Raw genomic sequence first — 16,831 nt, forward strand, 5'->3', positions numbered from 1 at the left:
TGTTACAGAGTTCACACAAACTCCAACTCTGGTCTGTTCCAACTAGAGGTGTTTCATGTGGAGTGAATCTAAAAGGAGGATGTTGGGAGGCAGGACTATTCCAGCTATTTCCATGCAGAAAACTGCTGACACGGCAGATCTTCATCAGTGAAGCAAGTGTCGACTACAAAGCTTGCAATTTGCTTTGCAGATTGCCCAAGCATAAAAACGCAACCACTATCAAAATACCAACTCTGCAAACATGTATCTGTGAACTGTCTTATCTTCTTGCTATGTGCAGAATATTTTGGTGTGCAGCAACACAAAAGGCTTGCCTTGGAACAGAGAGCGAACCACTGACGGAGATAGCGACACGGGGTTGGTGTAACCCAAACCAAGCTTTTACAGCTCTGATGTATCTGCAGGTTATCTGCTCCCAGCCAACCTCAACAACTGAGATTTTACTAAGAGGAACCAGTAGGTTTTGTCTTTGTTAGTAGGAAAAACTGCTGTACGCCTTCATGTAAAATGGGTTGTGTTAGCACAAGATGACCAGTTACATTACCATCATGCATTTGGTTTTAATAAAAACAAACCCAATATTCACTAAAACATATACATGTATGAAAAGATTTGAATTTGGTTCCAGAAGATTAAAAACAATAAAACTGTCTGTTCCCAGAGCACAAAATAAGACAGTGAGTAAACTGATAAATACCAAAGTGAATAGTATTAAGATACAAGCAGGTGTAACCTTTTGTGACGGGTTTTCAGTAATTAATGTGTTGCTGATGTGTCCATCCTTTCTGTTTTTAATTATTACTTTTTTTTTTTTTCCACCAAAGCACTTCTTTGGTTTCAGAGAGCTGTCAGGTAGCTCAAGGCCTTAATCTTTTTTTGACAAGTGCATTTTACAGCTTCTATTTATTTGCACTTTGAATTCAGGTCAACTTATAGAAGGAATTAATAAATTCTGACATTTTGTAATTTTTTTTGAAAATGGTATGAAACATATATATATATAAAAAACTAATCTAAGATTTGATTTTTAAGGCATATAGCCCAGCCCTAGCTGAAAGTATGGACTTAAACGCCAAGTTGTCTCTTCAAACACCAGAGGTGCCTCCTACAGGATCTTCTTTTTGAGAAGTATTTGGATTTTCATCCAGTTTTTAACCAGCACACCAACTAGAATAGACAAATATGAAAAAGAAGAAAACTCACTCTCTCTCCATAGCAGACATGTGCTCTTCCCTCATTGGAGGCAATAAAAAAAACAGCAGTAAGGATTTGAATTTAACATGTGGAAAAGGCTATTTTTCATACGTTTTCCACTAAACATCCCATCTACTGACGCTTCCCTGTAGGAACTCACTTAAGAACCCAAGTATGACTAATTTTTCGGTTTCTCTCGGTTTCATTAAGCTGGAAGACAAATTATTTGCTGGTGCTATTATATCTCTATTGTTTACATGCAGCTAATTAGAGGAAAGAAACCATTTCTGGTTGTTTCAGTAAATTCACTTTTTTGCCCGCCATTTTGCCTCATCTCTTTTGTCAACATCTTGCGTCGCATAAACAAATCGACAGGAATAAAAATGGAGCAGACATATTCCACTTGTTGTTTAGCCATTAAAGAGAGCTCTCCACATTACCATTCATTTCAAAGCCAAGTTAGAAGAATGCCATGAGTCCTGCAGTTACTGTTCTTGTCTGCCGAAGTGGAACAGAGCTCACATAACGAGACCATGGCGCTATTAAGATGGTAATGAGGCCAAACTAGCGTGGACACAACAATATGAATCATGGGACAAAGACAGACTCAAAGCAACACTCTGCTGGCCTTATAGTACACACAATAGCCGGAACCGGTACACGCAGAGATGCGCTCAAAGATCCGTAACAAAGAACTTCTGCATTTCATTTGACTCTGCAACTGAGTCAGACCGCTGGAATGCAACTCCCCTGTCTGTAGCTCGGTGGCTAACCCAGCAGAAGTCTCCCGTAGTTCAACATGCACCATGACATATCCCTAACTAAAGCCAAAAGACAACTGGGTGGCTAATGTTTCACTCTATTCTTCACAGAGGGAGGAGTGATTGTGTGGTTTCAGTTCAAATTCCAGCACACTAAATGCCACGCCCGTACTAATGAGATCAAGCTGTGTATTTGCTCATTTTAAAAACAAAGAATAGGTTAACTGAGCTAAACATTAAATGATACCAGTCGAGTTTTTTTTTTTACACTAACAAATGCACACAATCAACAAAAACAACCTACGTGCATAATGATCTGTAGATTTCGACTATCACATTTTACACAATGCGAAGCCTCTTAAAAGCACACCGAAGAAAGATATTCATGGGCATTTGCGTCAGTGACATCACACAAGGCATTGACCAGGTGGCGTTAGTAAAGACTACTACAGATTAGCCACTTTTGACAAATTTCAGCTAATTCTGAAGCATTTATAATCTAATCTAGTCTGACTTCTTAACACCTCTTCCATGGGTTTGGATTGGTGCTAAATGTTCCCCAAATATGCATAGCAGGGTTTCCCTCAGTGTAATATAAGCCTGGTGGGCCACCAGGCTTTACTTGGGCCCCCAACAGGCTTAGCATTGCTTATGTATTTAAGTTTATTTTTATGTTTGTTGATGCATGAATTTGTTAAGATTTTATAGTTGGTGTTCAGGTATTAATCTTCCAATGCCACATAATTATCAAGTGATATTTTCAAATATCCTGTCAACTTTAAACATTTTTTTAACTCAAAAACACGACGGCTAGCTGGATGAATGGCTGCCGAGCGCCCTAACCACCGGGCTGAGCACGTTTTCTGGGGGAAATCTTACATAGTGAATGCAATTCCAGTAGATTCTCATCTCCCTTCAATGCTTTGTCTGAGATTACTCCCATTGAATTTGACTCCTCAGAATACATTTCATCCTATCCAATCAGCAAACAGAAAGAGTTATGAAAGATGACGTCAATTTTGTGCACTGTTTAAGAGCTGTAGTCTACCTTAATAGGCTGGAGTTTGGAAGTGGACAAAGTGAACAAAGATATTCAGTCAGTGTTTTACCACGCTTCCAAATATTGCACAATTAAAGTCACAACAAGATGAATATAAAGATATTCTAGACATCGGCTAAGACATAGTCTGGCTCTGCAGAAAAAAATACAGCCATCTCTTTTTGAGTGGGGGATGGATGTTTACAGCGCACGCAATTTTCGGGAAGCTTCCTAGCATAGCTTCCTTCACAGTAGAGCCGGCGCATTACATATGTGACAGCCAAACGTTAGCAATTGGGTAAAATCAAATCAACTCCAGAAGCTATTAGCATACTAAGATACACCTCAAACGTTTTGCTGCATGAAGTCACTACCTTTGCAGGAAATTGAAGAAAAACATTACGAGATGAGCTGTAAAGAACACTGATTAGTTGTTTTATGTTGTTTCAAAACACAAAAACAAAAGAATGACAAAATGTGACAATAAAACATTACTCTTTTGGTGACAAACTTCACCTAAAGCTGGAAGATTTACACAAAAGCCCTACAAAAGTAGTTTGAATGATGACTAGTGTTTTATTTTAAACACTGTGTCTTTAAAATAAAACGTGAAAAGGATCTGATTTGATTGATTGAAACATATGATCTTGATTAGAAACTGGCAGAATTGCACAGATAAACCCCCAGGGGACAAGAGGAAAAATATATATATATATATACACATCATCCAATCAGGTGTTTTACACAACACAATGCACTTCCAGAAACGCCAAGAGCCAACAAAAATCCCTTTACGGTGCGGATCCCTTCATTAAACTTTAAATAGCTGACTTTCTTCCTCTGAATCATTTAAACCAGCAGAGAAAATAAATCTGCCAACATGAGCAAACGTGTATTTAAGTTGATATGAAAGCCGGGATTTCAGACTGGATAAGGGGTAGAGACGGAGAGGTGGGGTGGAGGGGTGGGTTAAAACTGCTGGCAGATGGCAGACTAAAAAAGCAGCACTTTGAAGTCCTCCAGCCACAGGTTTAAAAGCGGATCAAGCTTTTGTGTTCACCAGCGAACGATAAACCAAAAGACATCGCACAGATGCAGACGTTTCTGACGTTGAATTAAAAACAGCCCTGGCATTTTAGCTGCTATCATAAATCAATACATTTTAAACTAGTCGGTAGAAGGCAGTCAACCAAGAGAAACCGACCAAATTAATAATCCAAATCCCTGTAACTTTACATGACGCCTGCTTGGGATAAAACGGCGAAATGTAAATAATTGCCGAATTTCTATTTCGTTTCCGTTATTTTCTGTGGGACGGCTAGGAATTAGTGGAAAAATAAATAACATATTTATTAAAAAATCAAACTTTAAAACAGTTATTTCAATTAAACCTCACTTTGATAGCACGCTTGTTTGAGCTTACTAGCTAACTAATCGACCTTTGACTCCCAGTTTCTCCCTTCGGAGTCATTTAATTAGTTTACGTTTATATGTGCTTCAGTTAACGTCAACTATCAACTTCAACTGGTACAAAACCCTCCAAAAATTAAGCACTTGGTCAAAGCTCGACGAAAGCTGTTAACCGTCAGAGGCTAACGACTGACCATCCTGTTGGACTGCCCTGTTTTTTGTTTTCTTTGCTCCGTTGTCGTATTTACTGGGGGGGAAAAATCATCAAAGTACTCAGCTTTCGTGTGGTTGTCTGGAAACTTACCTGGGAGGAGGCTCAACAGCAAAAAGCAAAGCCGGGGGTTCGAAAGCTCCATCCTTGTGTGAAATATCCCAACAGTTCTTTGGAGAAACTTGCCGAAAGAAGTTGCACCGATACCGACTGGAAAACGTCAGCCTCGCTCGGTTCCACCGAAGCATCCAAACTCCACTCCGCCTCCTCCTCGGCTGCTCCCCGTGCAGGTGCACAGCGGAGCGCGCCGCAGGCTGTCACGTGACACCCAGAGGACGCGCGCGTAGACGGTTCAGGGACGCCCCCTGCTGGCGAAAAAGAAAACGGACAGGGTCTTCGAGAAATAGGTTGTGTCAGAAGAGAGTTTTGTTTTGAGTAATTAATTATCCTATAAATTTGATGGATTTAACGCTCTTAATACACGCAGTGGTTCTAAGATTCAGGACGAAAATAACACACAATGTTCTTTGATGGTTGAACATATGGTGAAAGAGGTGACACATTCAGTACCCATCTTTAAAAAGTTCCTTATGAAGCAGAATTGGGAGTCCGGGGCAGATGAACTTTCAGCATGGCTAGCAGTGCCACCAGAAAATATTCACAGCCTTTGCTTCCTTCTTCCTCATTTTGTCACATTACAAGCTTATTCGTATGGATTCAAATGTGATCAAACAAAATCAATCAAATTTTATTCATTTCAGCAGAAAGGCATTTCAAGGTGCTTTACATAATTAAAGAAAAAATAAAAACAGCATGTGACATTGATTAAACAGTAAGAAAGAGAAAGAGAGTTTGGAAAAAAAAAAGATTGAAAAAGATAAAACATACTTTTGTTACGGAATTTAAGCGCCTGTCGTCGCCGGACTCCGCTGTCCCTTTAACACAGGTATTATCCAGGCCCCGTCGCCTAACAGGACAAGGTCTCCAACCTTGCAGCACCAGGTTCCGTCCACCTGTCACGCAAATTTTTGCGCTAGGACGGATTTTTGTGTACTATTTTTTTTTTTTTTTTTACCTGTTAGAGTCTAGAATTTACAAGGTTTTTCTGTACGCGCAATGACATCAAACGGCCCCTTAATCACAAAGTAAAAGCTTGTTTTCAGATATTTTTGATAAATTAAAATATAAACATTTAAACATACGTTTTTGCAGGGCCTTTCTTAACTCAAACTTGAGCTCAGATGCATCTGATTTCCACTGATCATCCTTAAAATGAAATGATTCCAGTCCACCCGATGTAAATTTAGTAGAATGCACATCTGGAATGGTACAGGGTTTCACGGCTGACACTGAATAAAACAAAACAATGAAGGCCAAAGAATTCTCTTTAGACCTCTGAAATTGAAAGTTTCAGTTTCAGAGGCTCACAGTCCAAATCTGCATGTGAGAAGATACAGTTGTTATGAGAGAAGCCACAGACTGTTGCTGTTTGTAATGAAGTTTTCATCCTGTCCAAGCCCTAAGAGTTATCCAATTGATTAGGTTCTTCCTTTTCTGTCTTTTCTTAATCTGGCAAGCTAACACTTGTTGAATTTTCATCTTGCACATAGCAAATGCATTTTACTCTAGGCACTTTATACAACAGATTTCATGTTACTGTGGCTGTTGTTTTTTTTTCTGTAACATGTACTATGCCGGGGGACTGCAGATGAAAATGAACTGTCCTGGTAACAGTGGAATATATATATATATATATATATATGCATTTCTTATTGATATTCAGTGGTGTGCGCAAACATTGTGGGAGGCAGGTGCTTAAAAATAGAAATATTGCAGAGATAGTTTTTAATCCGGGCAATATGACTTTCATGGTCAGAAGAGGCAGTAAGGGCAAAAAAAGTAGGAGGTGCCTATTCCTGTTCCAGTCAGTAGAAATAGGGAACTCCTTGCAGTATCAACGTTGAATGCACTGCAAGAAAATATTGCTGTGCCTTGAGTGTTTGGTACAGTTGAAATTGATGTCCCAATCACAACTGATGGTTCTAGGCTAAATTGAATGGAAATGTGGGTGGTTAGTAAGGTTGGACTCCATTTTGCCACCTTTGCTTCAAAATCTTATTCAGATACTTTTCAGTGACTTGACTCATTAAGTGAAACAGTACACACAAGCTGACGTTATCAAGCCTTTATCTACGTCAATTACAATTTCTTGCTTGCAACTTATTAAAATATATCAAAGATTACATCAGACCAATGAAGAAAAACTAAACCCCATTAACAAAGAAATGTGATCTTAATGAAAATTGTTTAATACCTGCTCAGAACATATGTTCTAATTTATTTGATGGCGTTAAGAGGATTAAAACCAACAACAAAAACAGCTTTAAATATAGCAATAGATAGCAAACAAAGAGATAATATGTTGTCTACTTGAAATCCTGTTCTGAGTGTTTCTGCCAGATGTTTAGGCATATTTTGGCTATATTAACGGTTTAACATTCACACCAAGATAAATTCAATATTTATTTTCCTTTAGAAGTCTCAGAACAAACATCTTCAGCAAAGAATATGTACTGAAACTGTTGCTTGTTAGTGCAAAGCCTAATTGGTAAATTGACATCTGGGGGAAAATCATGCTTTAGGTTTCCACAGTTAGTGATTGTTTGGGGTGTTTTATCTACTGGATTTTTTAAAATCCTCAGTCAGAGCAACCATCGACTCATTTCTACCGAGAGGTTTTGATCTTCAGGCAGGACTTGGTACCGGAACGAACTGCCTAAGATACCAAAAGCTGGTTCATTGTTACTGTGCTTGATTGCTCAGCAAACTGACCTGATCTCCATGTTGCCTTGACGACGCTTTTTATGCAAAAAGGAAACCCAGTCAAGTACCGAGTACATAGAACTGAATATGCTGCATTTTATAGAAGCCTGAAATTTCTATTTAAAGTGTCTTATTTTTTATAGGTTGTTTTCTAAAACACTAATTTTGGCATTAGCTGTAAGCCATTGTCATCAAAAGTGCAATAAATAAAAGTCTTGAAATTTTTCACTCCTCTCAAGAATCATTATAACTGAGCTTCACTTTCTGACAAAAACTAAACTTACTGAAGACATTCTAATTTTTTTTTAAACTGTACCTGTACGTTCTTTGAACAAAACAGCAGAGGAATAAACAAGGTGTGATGCTTGGAAATGTTTAATAAAAGTTTATAACATTAAGCCTATACATCTGAAAATCTTTGCTTAATAAATAAAACATTTCATCACAAAGGACATTAAGCTGCATACATGAACGTCTCCTGTAGTAAAAATACAGTACTTCACAAAATTACACATGTAGTATTCCAATTTTATTGCCTAATTTCATACAATTTATTCCAACTATAACAAAAAGATCTAAAGTGCAAAAAGACTGAAAAACAATATTTGTGTTATAAAAATTCATGTTTCTTTAAAAAAAAAAAAAATCTCAGTCAAAGTTTTTTCTAGGTTTAATGTCCAGTGTGAACAACAAGCACCGTGGTCCCTAACTGTAACTATGTGCCACGTTCTGTTGCGTGTCCCAGTAGTCGGGGCACGCTCTGTAGACGGGAGGGATCCAAACGTTGCTCCTCAACGTGTGGGAGGCTCTGCCGCGAGGCCTGTAGCCGTAGTGAGGCCGTGGAAGGATGTGACCCTTCCCAGGCACCATCTTTTTGGGGTGCCAAGAAGGAGCTCCAGGGTTCATGGTCTAAAAAGAGAGGAAAGGTCATCAGAAGCGGATCGCTGATGCTTTCTTTTTTGGTTCACTGAACAAAAACAATGGAGCATCATAACTGTCAGACAAAGACGATGATGTTTTATTACATTTCTGGTTCAAACTGAACGAGAGCTCTCACTGTACAACTTTTGGGAACTCGGAATACACAAAAGAAAAAGTGCAAAGAATTTAGAGGGGCAGAATTATGTTATCTTGTGACACAGTGCCATTTTATATTGTAATCAGGTAACTATGCTACCTTCAGTTGTTGTAAAAATGCTTTATATATTAAATATGACTTAAGAAAATGTTACTTCATAATTCAATGCCTTGAAATTGGACCTCTGTCTCTTTAAAAACTGAAACTCCACTTCCAGAAAGCCATCACATTGCTCCTATATCAACCCTTTACAAATGTTTTTACCTCAGTTTCACTGAGAAACTGCACATCTAACGAGCTCAGCAGGTGTTTGCTAATTGCTGCTGGCTAGTCTGAAGGACCTGAATAGGGGGAGTCACTGCAGATGGGTGACCTGTAATTGTAATTGAAACTGCAGCTGTGATGAGAAGATGTGCCTTGAAGGCAGCACTAGTTCCAACCTGCCATTTTACAAGGCTGAATGGTTGCCATGGGAGACTAAATGATTCTCAAACATTCATTGAAGAATCAAAGCAAGACCCAAGGTGTGTTTTTGATGAGGGAACATTATAATATGATTTAAAGCTCAGAAAAGTCAATTTTCCATAATACTGCCCCTTTAAAAAAAAATGCTAATGTGCTCAAAACTATCTTCTAACAAATGATAACGATGCTACTAACTAGCTGCGTTTCCACTGGCCACGTAACTGTGCAAATAAGAATTCCGAAAATAAATTTGCTTAATGGGAACACGGCAATTTCTTTCAAAAAAACTTTCCATAAAACATTTTTTTTTGCGCTAGGATGAGGTGGATTTTCGGCTGCATTGAAATTACTGTATTTCTCAAAAACTGCAATGGAAACACTTTTTGCAGATCACATGATCAACATGTTTCCACTGGCAGAAAAGGCAAAGATGACAACAGGAAGTGGTAGGAGGACAACGGCGTGGCATGATTTTTAATGACTTATCGCGTGAACAAACTTATTCATGTGGGATTTTAATTACGTTCCTTACTGAATGGAAACGTTGCGTTTAGAAAAATTTATTTTTCTGACATTAGTAGAATATCAACAACGTTTCGCACACATTTGTAACAGAAATGCAGCCACTGAGAAAATGAAAAGAGCCAGGCCAGGATTACAAGATCCTACACAGGACAGCATAGAGCCCAGTACCTGGTGGGTCCAGCGGCTGTTAGGGACAGTGAGGGGGGAACTGCTGGTGCTTTCCTCGTCAGAAGAAGAACCCGAATGGTAGTCCGATGTCACTCTCTCCAGAGCGCTGGTCACTTTCTTTGCAACATCTTTATCATCCTCATCATCACTCCTGAAAGTGGCGACTGAGAAGCAAGGATTTTGCTCTCCATACCTGGCAATTGGAGAAAATAAGAAAAGCATCAACTACAGATCATTCTGTTGGAGAAGAAGAAAAGCCTCTATGCTGGACATATAATTTTTTTTTGTTTTGAATTAATCTTTGAAGAAAAAAAAAAATCTTATCTAGGGTTGAGATGATTAATCAATTACTGAAATAATCGTAAACAAATTTAGTAATCGGCTAATTGTTAACTAGAGCATACAGAGTATGCAAGGTAACATATTCAGAACAGTAATTAAAGCCAAAGCTGTACAAAAAAATGCACATATTGCATTTAAGATAAAAACAATGCTGTCTGCATATATTTTTTTTTTAACCAAAACTCCTCAGGTGGTAAATAGTTTTAATTCAATCGGTTCAGATTTACTGAGTAGGTAACATTTTTATTAAAGTTTAGGCAATAAAATATGTTCTTATTTAAAAAAGGAATGACACCATTTCTTTATTTGCATCTTTTAAGATGTAAAAGAAATGTATAAAGAAATAACGTAAAAAAAAAAAAAAAAAAAAAAAAGCTGAAGTAGTTGCAAAAAAAGAATGGGTAACACTTTATTTGAAGGGGTGTAAGGCATAAGACTGACATGACACCATCATAAACATGACATAACATCTGTCATGAACATGAAGAAGTCTTTATGAATGTTTATGACAGTTGTCATGAAGTGTCATTCGGTAAATAATGACACTTTTAATACAAAGTTGCTTTAAAAGTTGCATTGAAAGTCCATTAAAAGTGCCAACTTTGCATGATTTTTGTAAATTATGATAATTTAATGCAAAGTTGGCCTTTTTAACGGACTTTCAATGCAACTTTTAGAGCAACTTTGCATCAAGTGTCATTATTTACCAAATGACACTTCATGACAACTGTCAAACATTCATAAAGACTCCTTTATGTTCATGACAGATGTTATATCATGTTTATGATGGTGTCATGTCAGTCTTATGCCTTACACCCCTTCAAATAAAGTGTTACCAAAGAATGTGCCTTTTTTGTCCTCTTATCAACTGAATAATAGATTAATCGATTATTAAAAATAATTATTAGCTGAATCAAGAAGGTATGAAAATTATTTTCTTGATTATGTGTATTAGAGGAAAGTTTAATCACTTTTGTAATGTTAAACACCTTGTAAAACATCTAGCAAAAGAAGAATAAAGGTTGACCAAGTCTCACCTGCAACAAACCTCTCCAGGATCCACCCACAGCGTGAGCTCACGAGGAAGTCCCAGGTCACTATATTTTATCCCGCTCTCCCGACAAGCCCGAAGGAGATCCGGATCCTGCCTTTGGAATCTGTTTATTCGGATGCACCTGAAAAATCCCCCCCCCCAAAAAAACAAACAAAAACATGTTTTGTTTAACAACTAAAAGCTTATTCTTAGTACAGACTGATTTAACAGTCAGTGCTGTTAAATATCAACAGTACCTGTATGCCTGGCCTTTGCTGGGGCTTTCGGGGTACCAGTGACCCTTGAACTTCTCCTGTAGCGCAACAGCCAGCCTCTCGATAAACAGCTCGATCTTGTCAGATTCCAGCTTCTCCCCTTTCTTCACGAGTCTCTTAAGAAAGAAAACCACTGCTGCTATCTCTCGCATCATGTTTCACGTCTGGTCATTACGGCTCGTGAGCTCCTGCAAGAAAATTGGAATTGACTGAGACTCACAGAACCAGACAAGTGCCTTATGTGTTTAAATGTTTCTTTATACAAATTACTAGCCTACATAACATAATCAGTTTGGTGATTGCATGTGAAACTGAACATCTCTACCTGTGCAAAGGTCTGAAAATCAGTCACTGTCCTGTTTTGCTCTTCTGAGAGCCAGAACCCACTGCTGCCAACTTAGTCACTATATTTACAGATTTTTCAGAAAAAAAAGGGAAAAAAATGGAATTGGCACTTTTAAAATTTTTTTCTATTTCTTTTAATTTAGCAGACAAAGTGTCAAGTGAAGGTCTTTGTTGGAAATGACAAACTGCCCCTCCTTCCCAGATAAACAGATTGGTTAAAAAATGAAAAGCATGAATATAAAATACCGAGGCCACAATATAAAAATCATTCCAGTGTTTGTAAACGTTTCTCCAAGTTATACATGCAAGCGAATCTGCCATCTGGAAATGTAAAGTTTACTCGTGCACAGATGGCAAATTGGCTCATGTAGATGCCTGGTTTTTGTTTTATGGGGCTCACTGGTGTTGTAATTACGGTAAAGTCAACATTCTAACACATGAGGGTGAAATTAGAAGCCTTATAAGAATGTAAAATGCTTGCTATTTTACTGACTGGTATTTTCCTAATTTATATATATATATATATATATATATATATATAAAACACTGAATGATGGTTATGATCGCTGCATTTCTTATCTGACGTTTACACAGATTGGATTCGATAGTTTATCATCCGCTATATCTTACATAACTTTACTGTATACTACTGACCAGTGTCTGAAATAAAAGGTCGATAAAACTGTTGAATTTCTTCCTCTTTTACGAACTACCGATTTCAGGTTTTTGAGAGAAAACATTCAGAAGCTCAGTGAAAACTGAAGAACAGTCAACTACCCTGGTTAATGGCCCCACATAGCGCTTAGTGTTTTGTTTCTTCACGGTCGTGTGTATGCCACTTACTTCAGATCATTCCAATGAGGGAAAGAAACTAAGGTAAAAAGCTACGACAACGTCTCTTAGGAGGAGATGGACCCACTCAAGTTTAACGGTCTGTTGATTAAATAGGTCCTGGAAAGGCGGGCTGTGACGCAGACGTTCCGTTTATTCCCGCACAGCACGCTCCATAATAAAGCTAGCCGAGGCTAGCTGGAGCTAACGGCTGGGGATGAAACAGCTGGCTCGCTTCGCTCATAAATTTACTCAAAACTAAAAAGGAACCGGCATAAGCATTTTAGCTATAATTCCAAGTCGTTTGTGTGTATAGAAAACAATTACTCTCTTGTTATAATCGAAACCAAGCACGAGCTACATAATTACCACGCTATGTTACGGCTAACATCCTCATCTTGCTAACAGCCCGGGTAAGTTGCCACGGCTACAGAGGAAAAATACAACAGCACAATGTAACAGACAAACAACACGGTCCCATTCTTATTAAACGATAGCATCCAATCGTTTGAACACAGGTTACCTTATATATCAACGACGTCCCTCGCAGCATGGACTAAAAATGAATGGTCAGAAATGTGTGGTTAACGGAAAACTCTTGACTTTGCATGGTGACTCCGCCCATTAGTTTCGGCTCCGCCTACTCATTTTCTCATTGGTCAAAATTGAGCTCTGCATCGCATTCATTGGTCGAATATATGTCTATCAATGGATGAGTCATTTTTGTGACTCATATCGTTAGCTATGTGGGTTGCAATCACGGGTGTAACGTTGCGTTTACCCATCCTCAAACATTGAAAAGGTGAACAAAAATATTTTAAATTGTATTCAACCTGAAGGTTGCGTTAAATTAAGAATATTAAGGTGTGTTTTTTTTAAATAAAGTATTGTAAATCTTTATGCGCTTTTTTTCCTCAGGGTGGCGCTCTTTATGTGTTTATCCCATGAGGGCTGTGGCCAGGAAGGCTCTCCTGTATGAAGAAGCCTGACTAAAGACAGTCGATGTATGACAGCCTGTAATTTTCTTTTCAGTGGAGCCTTCTCCTGAGTCAGGTTCAGACTCCCACAGAGCTGCTCTGCACAAGCATGTAGGACTCGGGGACTGTCAGAATCTGGACCTGTTCTGGTTCAGTAAATATGAAGATAACAGTATCACGTTGCACGTGTAACTGCAGGGGGCAGTGTCGCACCACAGAGCGAAATATTGGGGCACAAAGATGTGCTTTGTGCAAGCAACCAGTGATGATTTGGCCATGCAAAAAAAAAAAAAAAAACCACACAAAAAAACACAACCCCCCCCCCGCCCCCACACTCTTAACCTCACTAGCTTCATTGTCGAACTTTTTGGGTGTGAATACTTTAAATGCACTACTTTAAAAAAAAAGTTTGTAATTGGTATATAAAAAAATCCAGCATGTCAGATAATGTAAAAATACCTGTATTTTTATTTTTATTGGAAAAACAAGTTATTTAAGCACAATTCAAAAGACAAAATATTTCCACACACAATAAATAGGATGCAAATACATCAAAGACAGAGTCAGCCATGAACAAAAACAAATGTAAAAAATGTAAGCAAATGAACAGTCAGGCTACAACTAAAGTAGAAGTGTAACAGATATGCCTCCGTGTTCAGTTGGAGATAATGGAACCACAGTAAGATGGGACTGGTTCTCCCACCGAGCGGGGAGAAAGGCCCAGACATGTTCTAACAGCACACGAAAGCAACTCGAAAACAAATGTACAATCGAAGATTTAAAAAGCTAATAAAAAAAAAAAAATCTGCTATAACAACCAAACAAAAACGCACTCAAGCAGACGGCAAATAACCGTCTAAAATAAAACCCATTAAAGAAAAAAAAAAAACAAGCTTAAAACTGAGCTAAAACCATTTCTTTAGACCCTAAAAAAGGGTCGAAAACATCTAATCTCTTACAAAGAGCAAAATACACATAATGCTGATCTACACATCAAGCTTAGAAACTCTTAAAATCGGCGACCTCGCCCTCTGAAGAAAAGTCAAACCAATACTCTCTGGATAAGGCCGTATGTATTTTAGTCTGTAGCTTGCATAGGATTCATGTACCTTCGTCTTCCTTTGTTTAAAAGTCAGGGACATCCATAGGCACTGAAGACCAAACCGCCCTGTTTGTATTGCTATGTGGACACTTTGCTCTGACACATTCAAACAGGAGAGAAAGAAAGCAACTTGAGAACGAATCGATAAAGTATGCTCAGAACACATGAAAACAAGTAAGGATAAGTCACATGGGTTATTAAATCTGTTTGGTGTTGCGTCATCATCATCATATGACGTTTTTATACTTTTTTTTTTTTTTAAATAAAATGCAGAACAGACTTTGGTATTGCAACTGGTTTTGCTTTTCAGAAGCTCCATGTTTTCTTGAATAAGTGTATAACCACCCATGGTGCTTTGTGCTTGATAGCTACACGACAGACATCACTGCTTTGTATGAAATGGGAAACTAATTACACCAGAAGTAACAGAACGGACACAGACTAAAGTTGAACCTCACGTAACACGTCTCCTTAGGCAACAGAGTGTAAAAAGTCATGATTAAAAAACATAATTAGAAACCAAACTGACAGAAGTCTAGTTTGTACGTCGTTCCCAAACACTGAATCGGTGGAAATGTGAAGCTTTTTTGGAGTACTCTCAGGTGTAAAGTTTTAAAATGTGATGTTAAATATTTTTCAAAATATTTTACTCATAATAACTCATTTCCTCAAGGTGGACTACAAGTCATTTTAAAATTACTTTCGCTTAGATCTATGACCATAATCGTCTGACCCAAGCAAGGACTAGAGTGACGATAAATGGACGTATGGTAAAAAATAAAGCTTTCAGAAAATAACTATTAGATTATTTTATGACCATTTTTTCTCCATAATTTGATAGTACTTAACTATAAAAAATATGAATGGACAAGCAGTGGTTTGCTGATTTCAGACACTCAGTTTTCATATCCAAACAGAGCATTTTCAGGACAATCTGACACCCTGTGTCACCCTGTTTAACTGTTTTGGGTAAATATTGTGCAGCTAGGAAGCTTGACTGGATAGAATGCTTTTTCATTTTTCAAAGATCAAAATACTGATTCTCATATCTTAACTGAAAACGAATTGAAGACATACTAAAAAACTGAATGTCCATAGCTACTTTGCTCGAGAGAACGAAGGTAAAAACGTGCCGAGCACAATGAAACTGATTATCGAACAGCATACGAAATAAAACTCACAGTAAAAGAAAACCACCAGCAAATATTAAAAGTCAATTCAAACAAAAAAGGTTTTTTCCTTAAGAGTCTGCGGCACGTTAAAACGCAGACGTTCCCTTACAGTTCTATGCTGTGGCGTATCTGGAACCCGCTGTTCTCAACATGCATCCTGGGTAATCAGCAGGTTGCAATTCAAGCCACAACAAGCCAAGCACTGAAAACCCTCGCATCGTTTCTGCGCCCGCAAAACAACCGAGCCCTTGACAACTTGTGCGGATGCAGAGCCGGTGGCCCAATGCCGGCATAGTGTAAAAGTCTAGCGGAATCCAGATGCTTCCTCCATGCTGAGGCAGTCCACTTCATCATCGTTGTCATCGTCATCTTCAGAGAGTCCACCTTTGGGGCTGCTGCCGTCTTCCAGCCCTTCATTCCACGGCGGCTCCGCTGGTGCTGGCCTTCACGCCGGCCCTGCTGATGTGCAGCCAGGGCAGTTTGGTGCAGTTTTTAAAGAGCTGCTCAATGGCGACGTGGCGGACGTGCAGCTCTGACGCCAAGGCGTCCTTCTCCTGCACGGCGGCCGTCAGCTCCTCAAAGACCTCTGCGGAGACGGGCAGTGTGAAACGATTAAATCTCTATAAGAACTTCAAGCAACGTGAGCAAACAAACAAACAAAAAAAAAGTGACAACTTCAGCGAAGTTTCCTCACAAACTAAAATGGAGAAGCTTTGCCAAGTTCTGCTCCTTATCAGATCTGACTTTTGGAATACCACAGCTGTAGTAAATCAGTTAATCAACCCTCATCTCTTCAAAGTTACATATTTGTTTACTTTCTTTAAAATGTATTTGGAACAGCAGCAACGTGAAACTGAAAATGTGAAACTGTCGATCCCGGTTTTTAGAGTGAACGCTGGCGCGACTTGCTGCCGCTGCTCGCCGGTTAAATTAACTTAGTTTATGGTCTTGTGACCTAATGGACTATGCAATYGCACTAATCAGGCTGACTAACTTTTGTCTGTTCAGCTAAATCGCCGTTTTTGACAACACTGCGTGTGTACATGGACTAGCTTCCACTCTCCTGCTCTCATCTACTAC

General features: G+C 38.6%; 3 protein-coding genes across 4 annotated transcripts in view; all 3 read right to left on the reverse strand.

The window, feature by feature from the left end:
- cxadr (CXADR Ig-like cell adhesion molecule) overlaps nt 1-4,932 on the reverse strand; it is a 44,105-nt gene extending 39,173 nt beyond the window's left edge. Inside the window, exon 1 of the mRNA XM_008428220.2 lies at nt 4,709-4,932. Coding sequence (XP_008426442.1) covers nt 4,709-4,760 — 52 coding nt within the window. The 5' untranslated portion in view covers nt 4,761-4,932. The remainder of the gene's footprint in view (nt 1-4,708) is intronic.
- A 2,865-nt stretch (nt 4,933-7,797) lies between these two features.
- On the reverse strand, nt 7,798-13,135 carry btg3 (B-cell translocation gene 3). Of its 2 annotated transcripts, XM_008428223.2 has the most exons (6): nt 13,024-13,135; nt 12,870-12,927; nt 11,307-11,512; nt 11,054-11,191; nt 9,675-9,867; nt 7,798-8,347 (listed from the first exon to the last, which is right to left on the reverse strand). In XM_008428223.2, the coding sequence occupies exons 3-6, from the start codon at nt 11,477-11,479 to the stop codon at nt 8,144-8,146; spliced, it is 708 nt and encodes a 235-aa protein (XP_008426445.1). In that variant the 5' UTR covers nt 11,480-11,512; nt 12,870-12,927; nt 13,024-13,135; the 3' UTR covers nt 7,798-8,143. The 2 variants fall into 2 exon arrangements, with proteins under 2 accessions (XP_008426445.1, XP_008426444.1); XM_008428222.2 differs by lacking the exon at nt 12,870-12,927.
- Nucleotides 13,136-13,927: 792 nt separating this feature from the next.
- Nucleotides 13,928-16,831, reverse strand: part of lg14h21orf91 (linkage group 14 C21orf91 homolog) — a 20,502-nt gene continuing 17,598 nt past the window's right edge. Inside the window, exon 5 of the mRNA XM_008428224.2 lies at nt 13,928-16,337. Within this exon, the coding sequence (XP_008426446.1) occupies nt 16,165-16,337 (173 nt within the window). The 3' untranslated portion in view covers nt 13,928-16,164. The remainder of the gene's footprint in view (nt 16,338-16,831) is intronic.

This window comes from Poecilia reticulata, linkage group LG14, assembly GCF_000633615.1.
Source record: "Poecilia reticulata strain Guanapo linkage group LG14, Guppy_female_1.0+MT, whole genome shotgun sequence".
NCBI lineage: Eukaryota > Metazoa > Chordata > Actinopteri > Cyprinodontiformes > Poeciliidae > Poecilia > Poecilia reticulata.

Coding starts and splice junctions, on each gene's coding strand:
- btg3 (XM_008428222.2), bottom strand. CDS start 11,479: ATGATGCGAGAGATAGCAGCAGTGGTTTTCTTTCTTAAGAGACTCGTG. Junction 11,192..11,306: donor AGCAAAGGCCAGGCATACAG/GTACTGTTGATA, acceptor GGGATTTTTCAG/GTGCATCCGAATAAACAGAT. Junction 8,348..9,674: donor ACAGCCGCTGGACCCACCAG/GTACTGGGCTCT, acceptor CTCTCTTTTTAG/ACCATGAACCCTGGAGCTCC.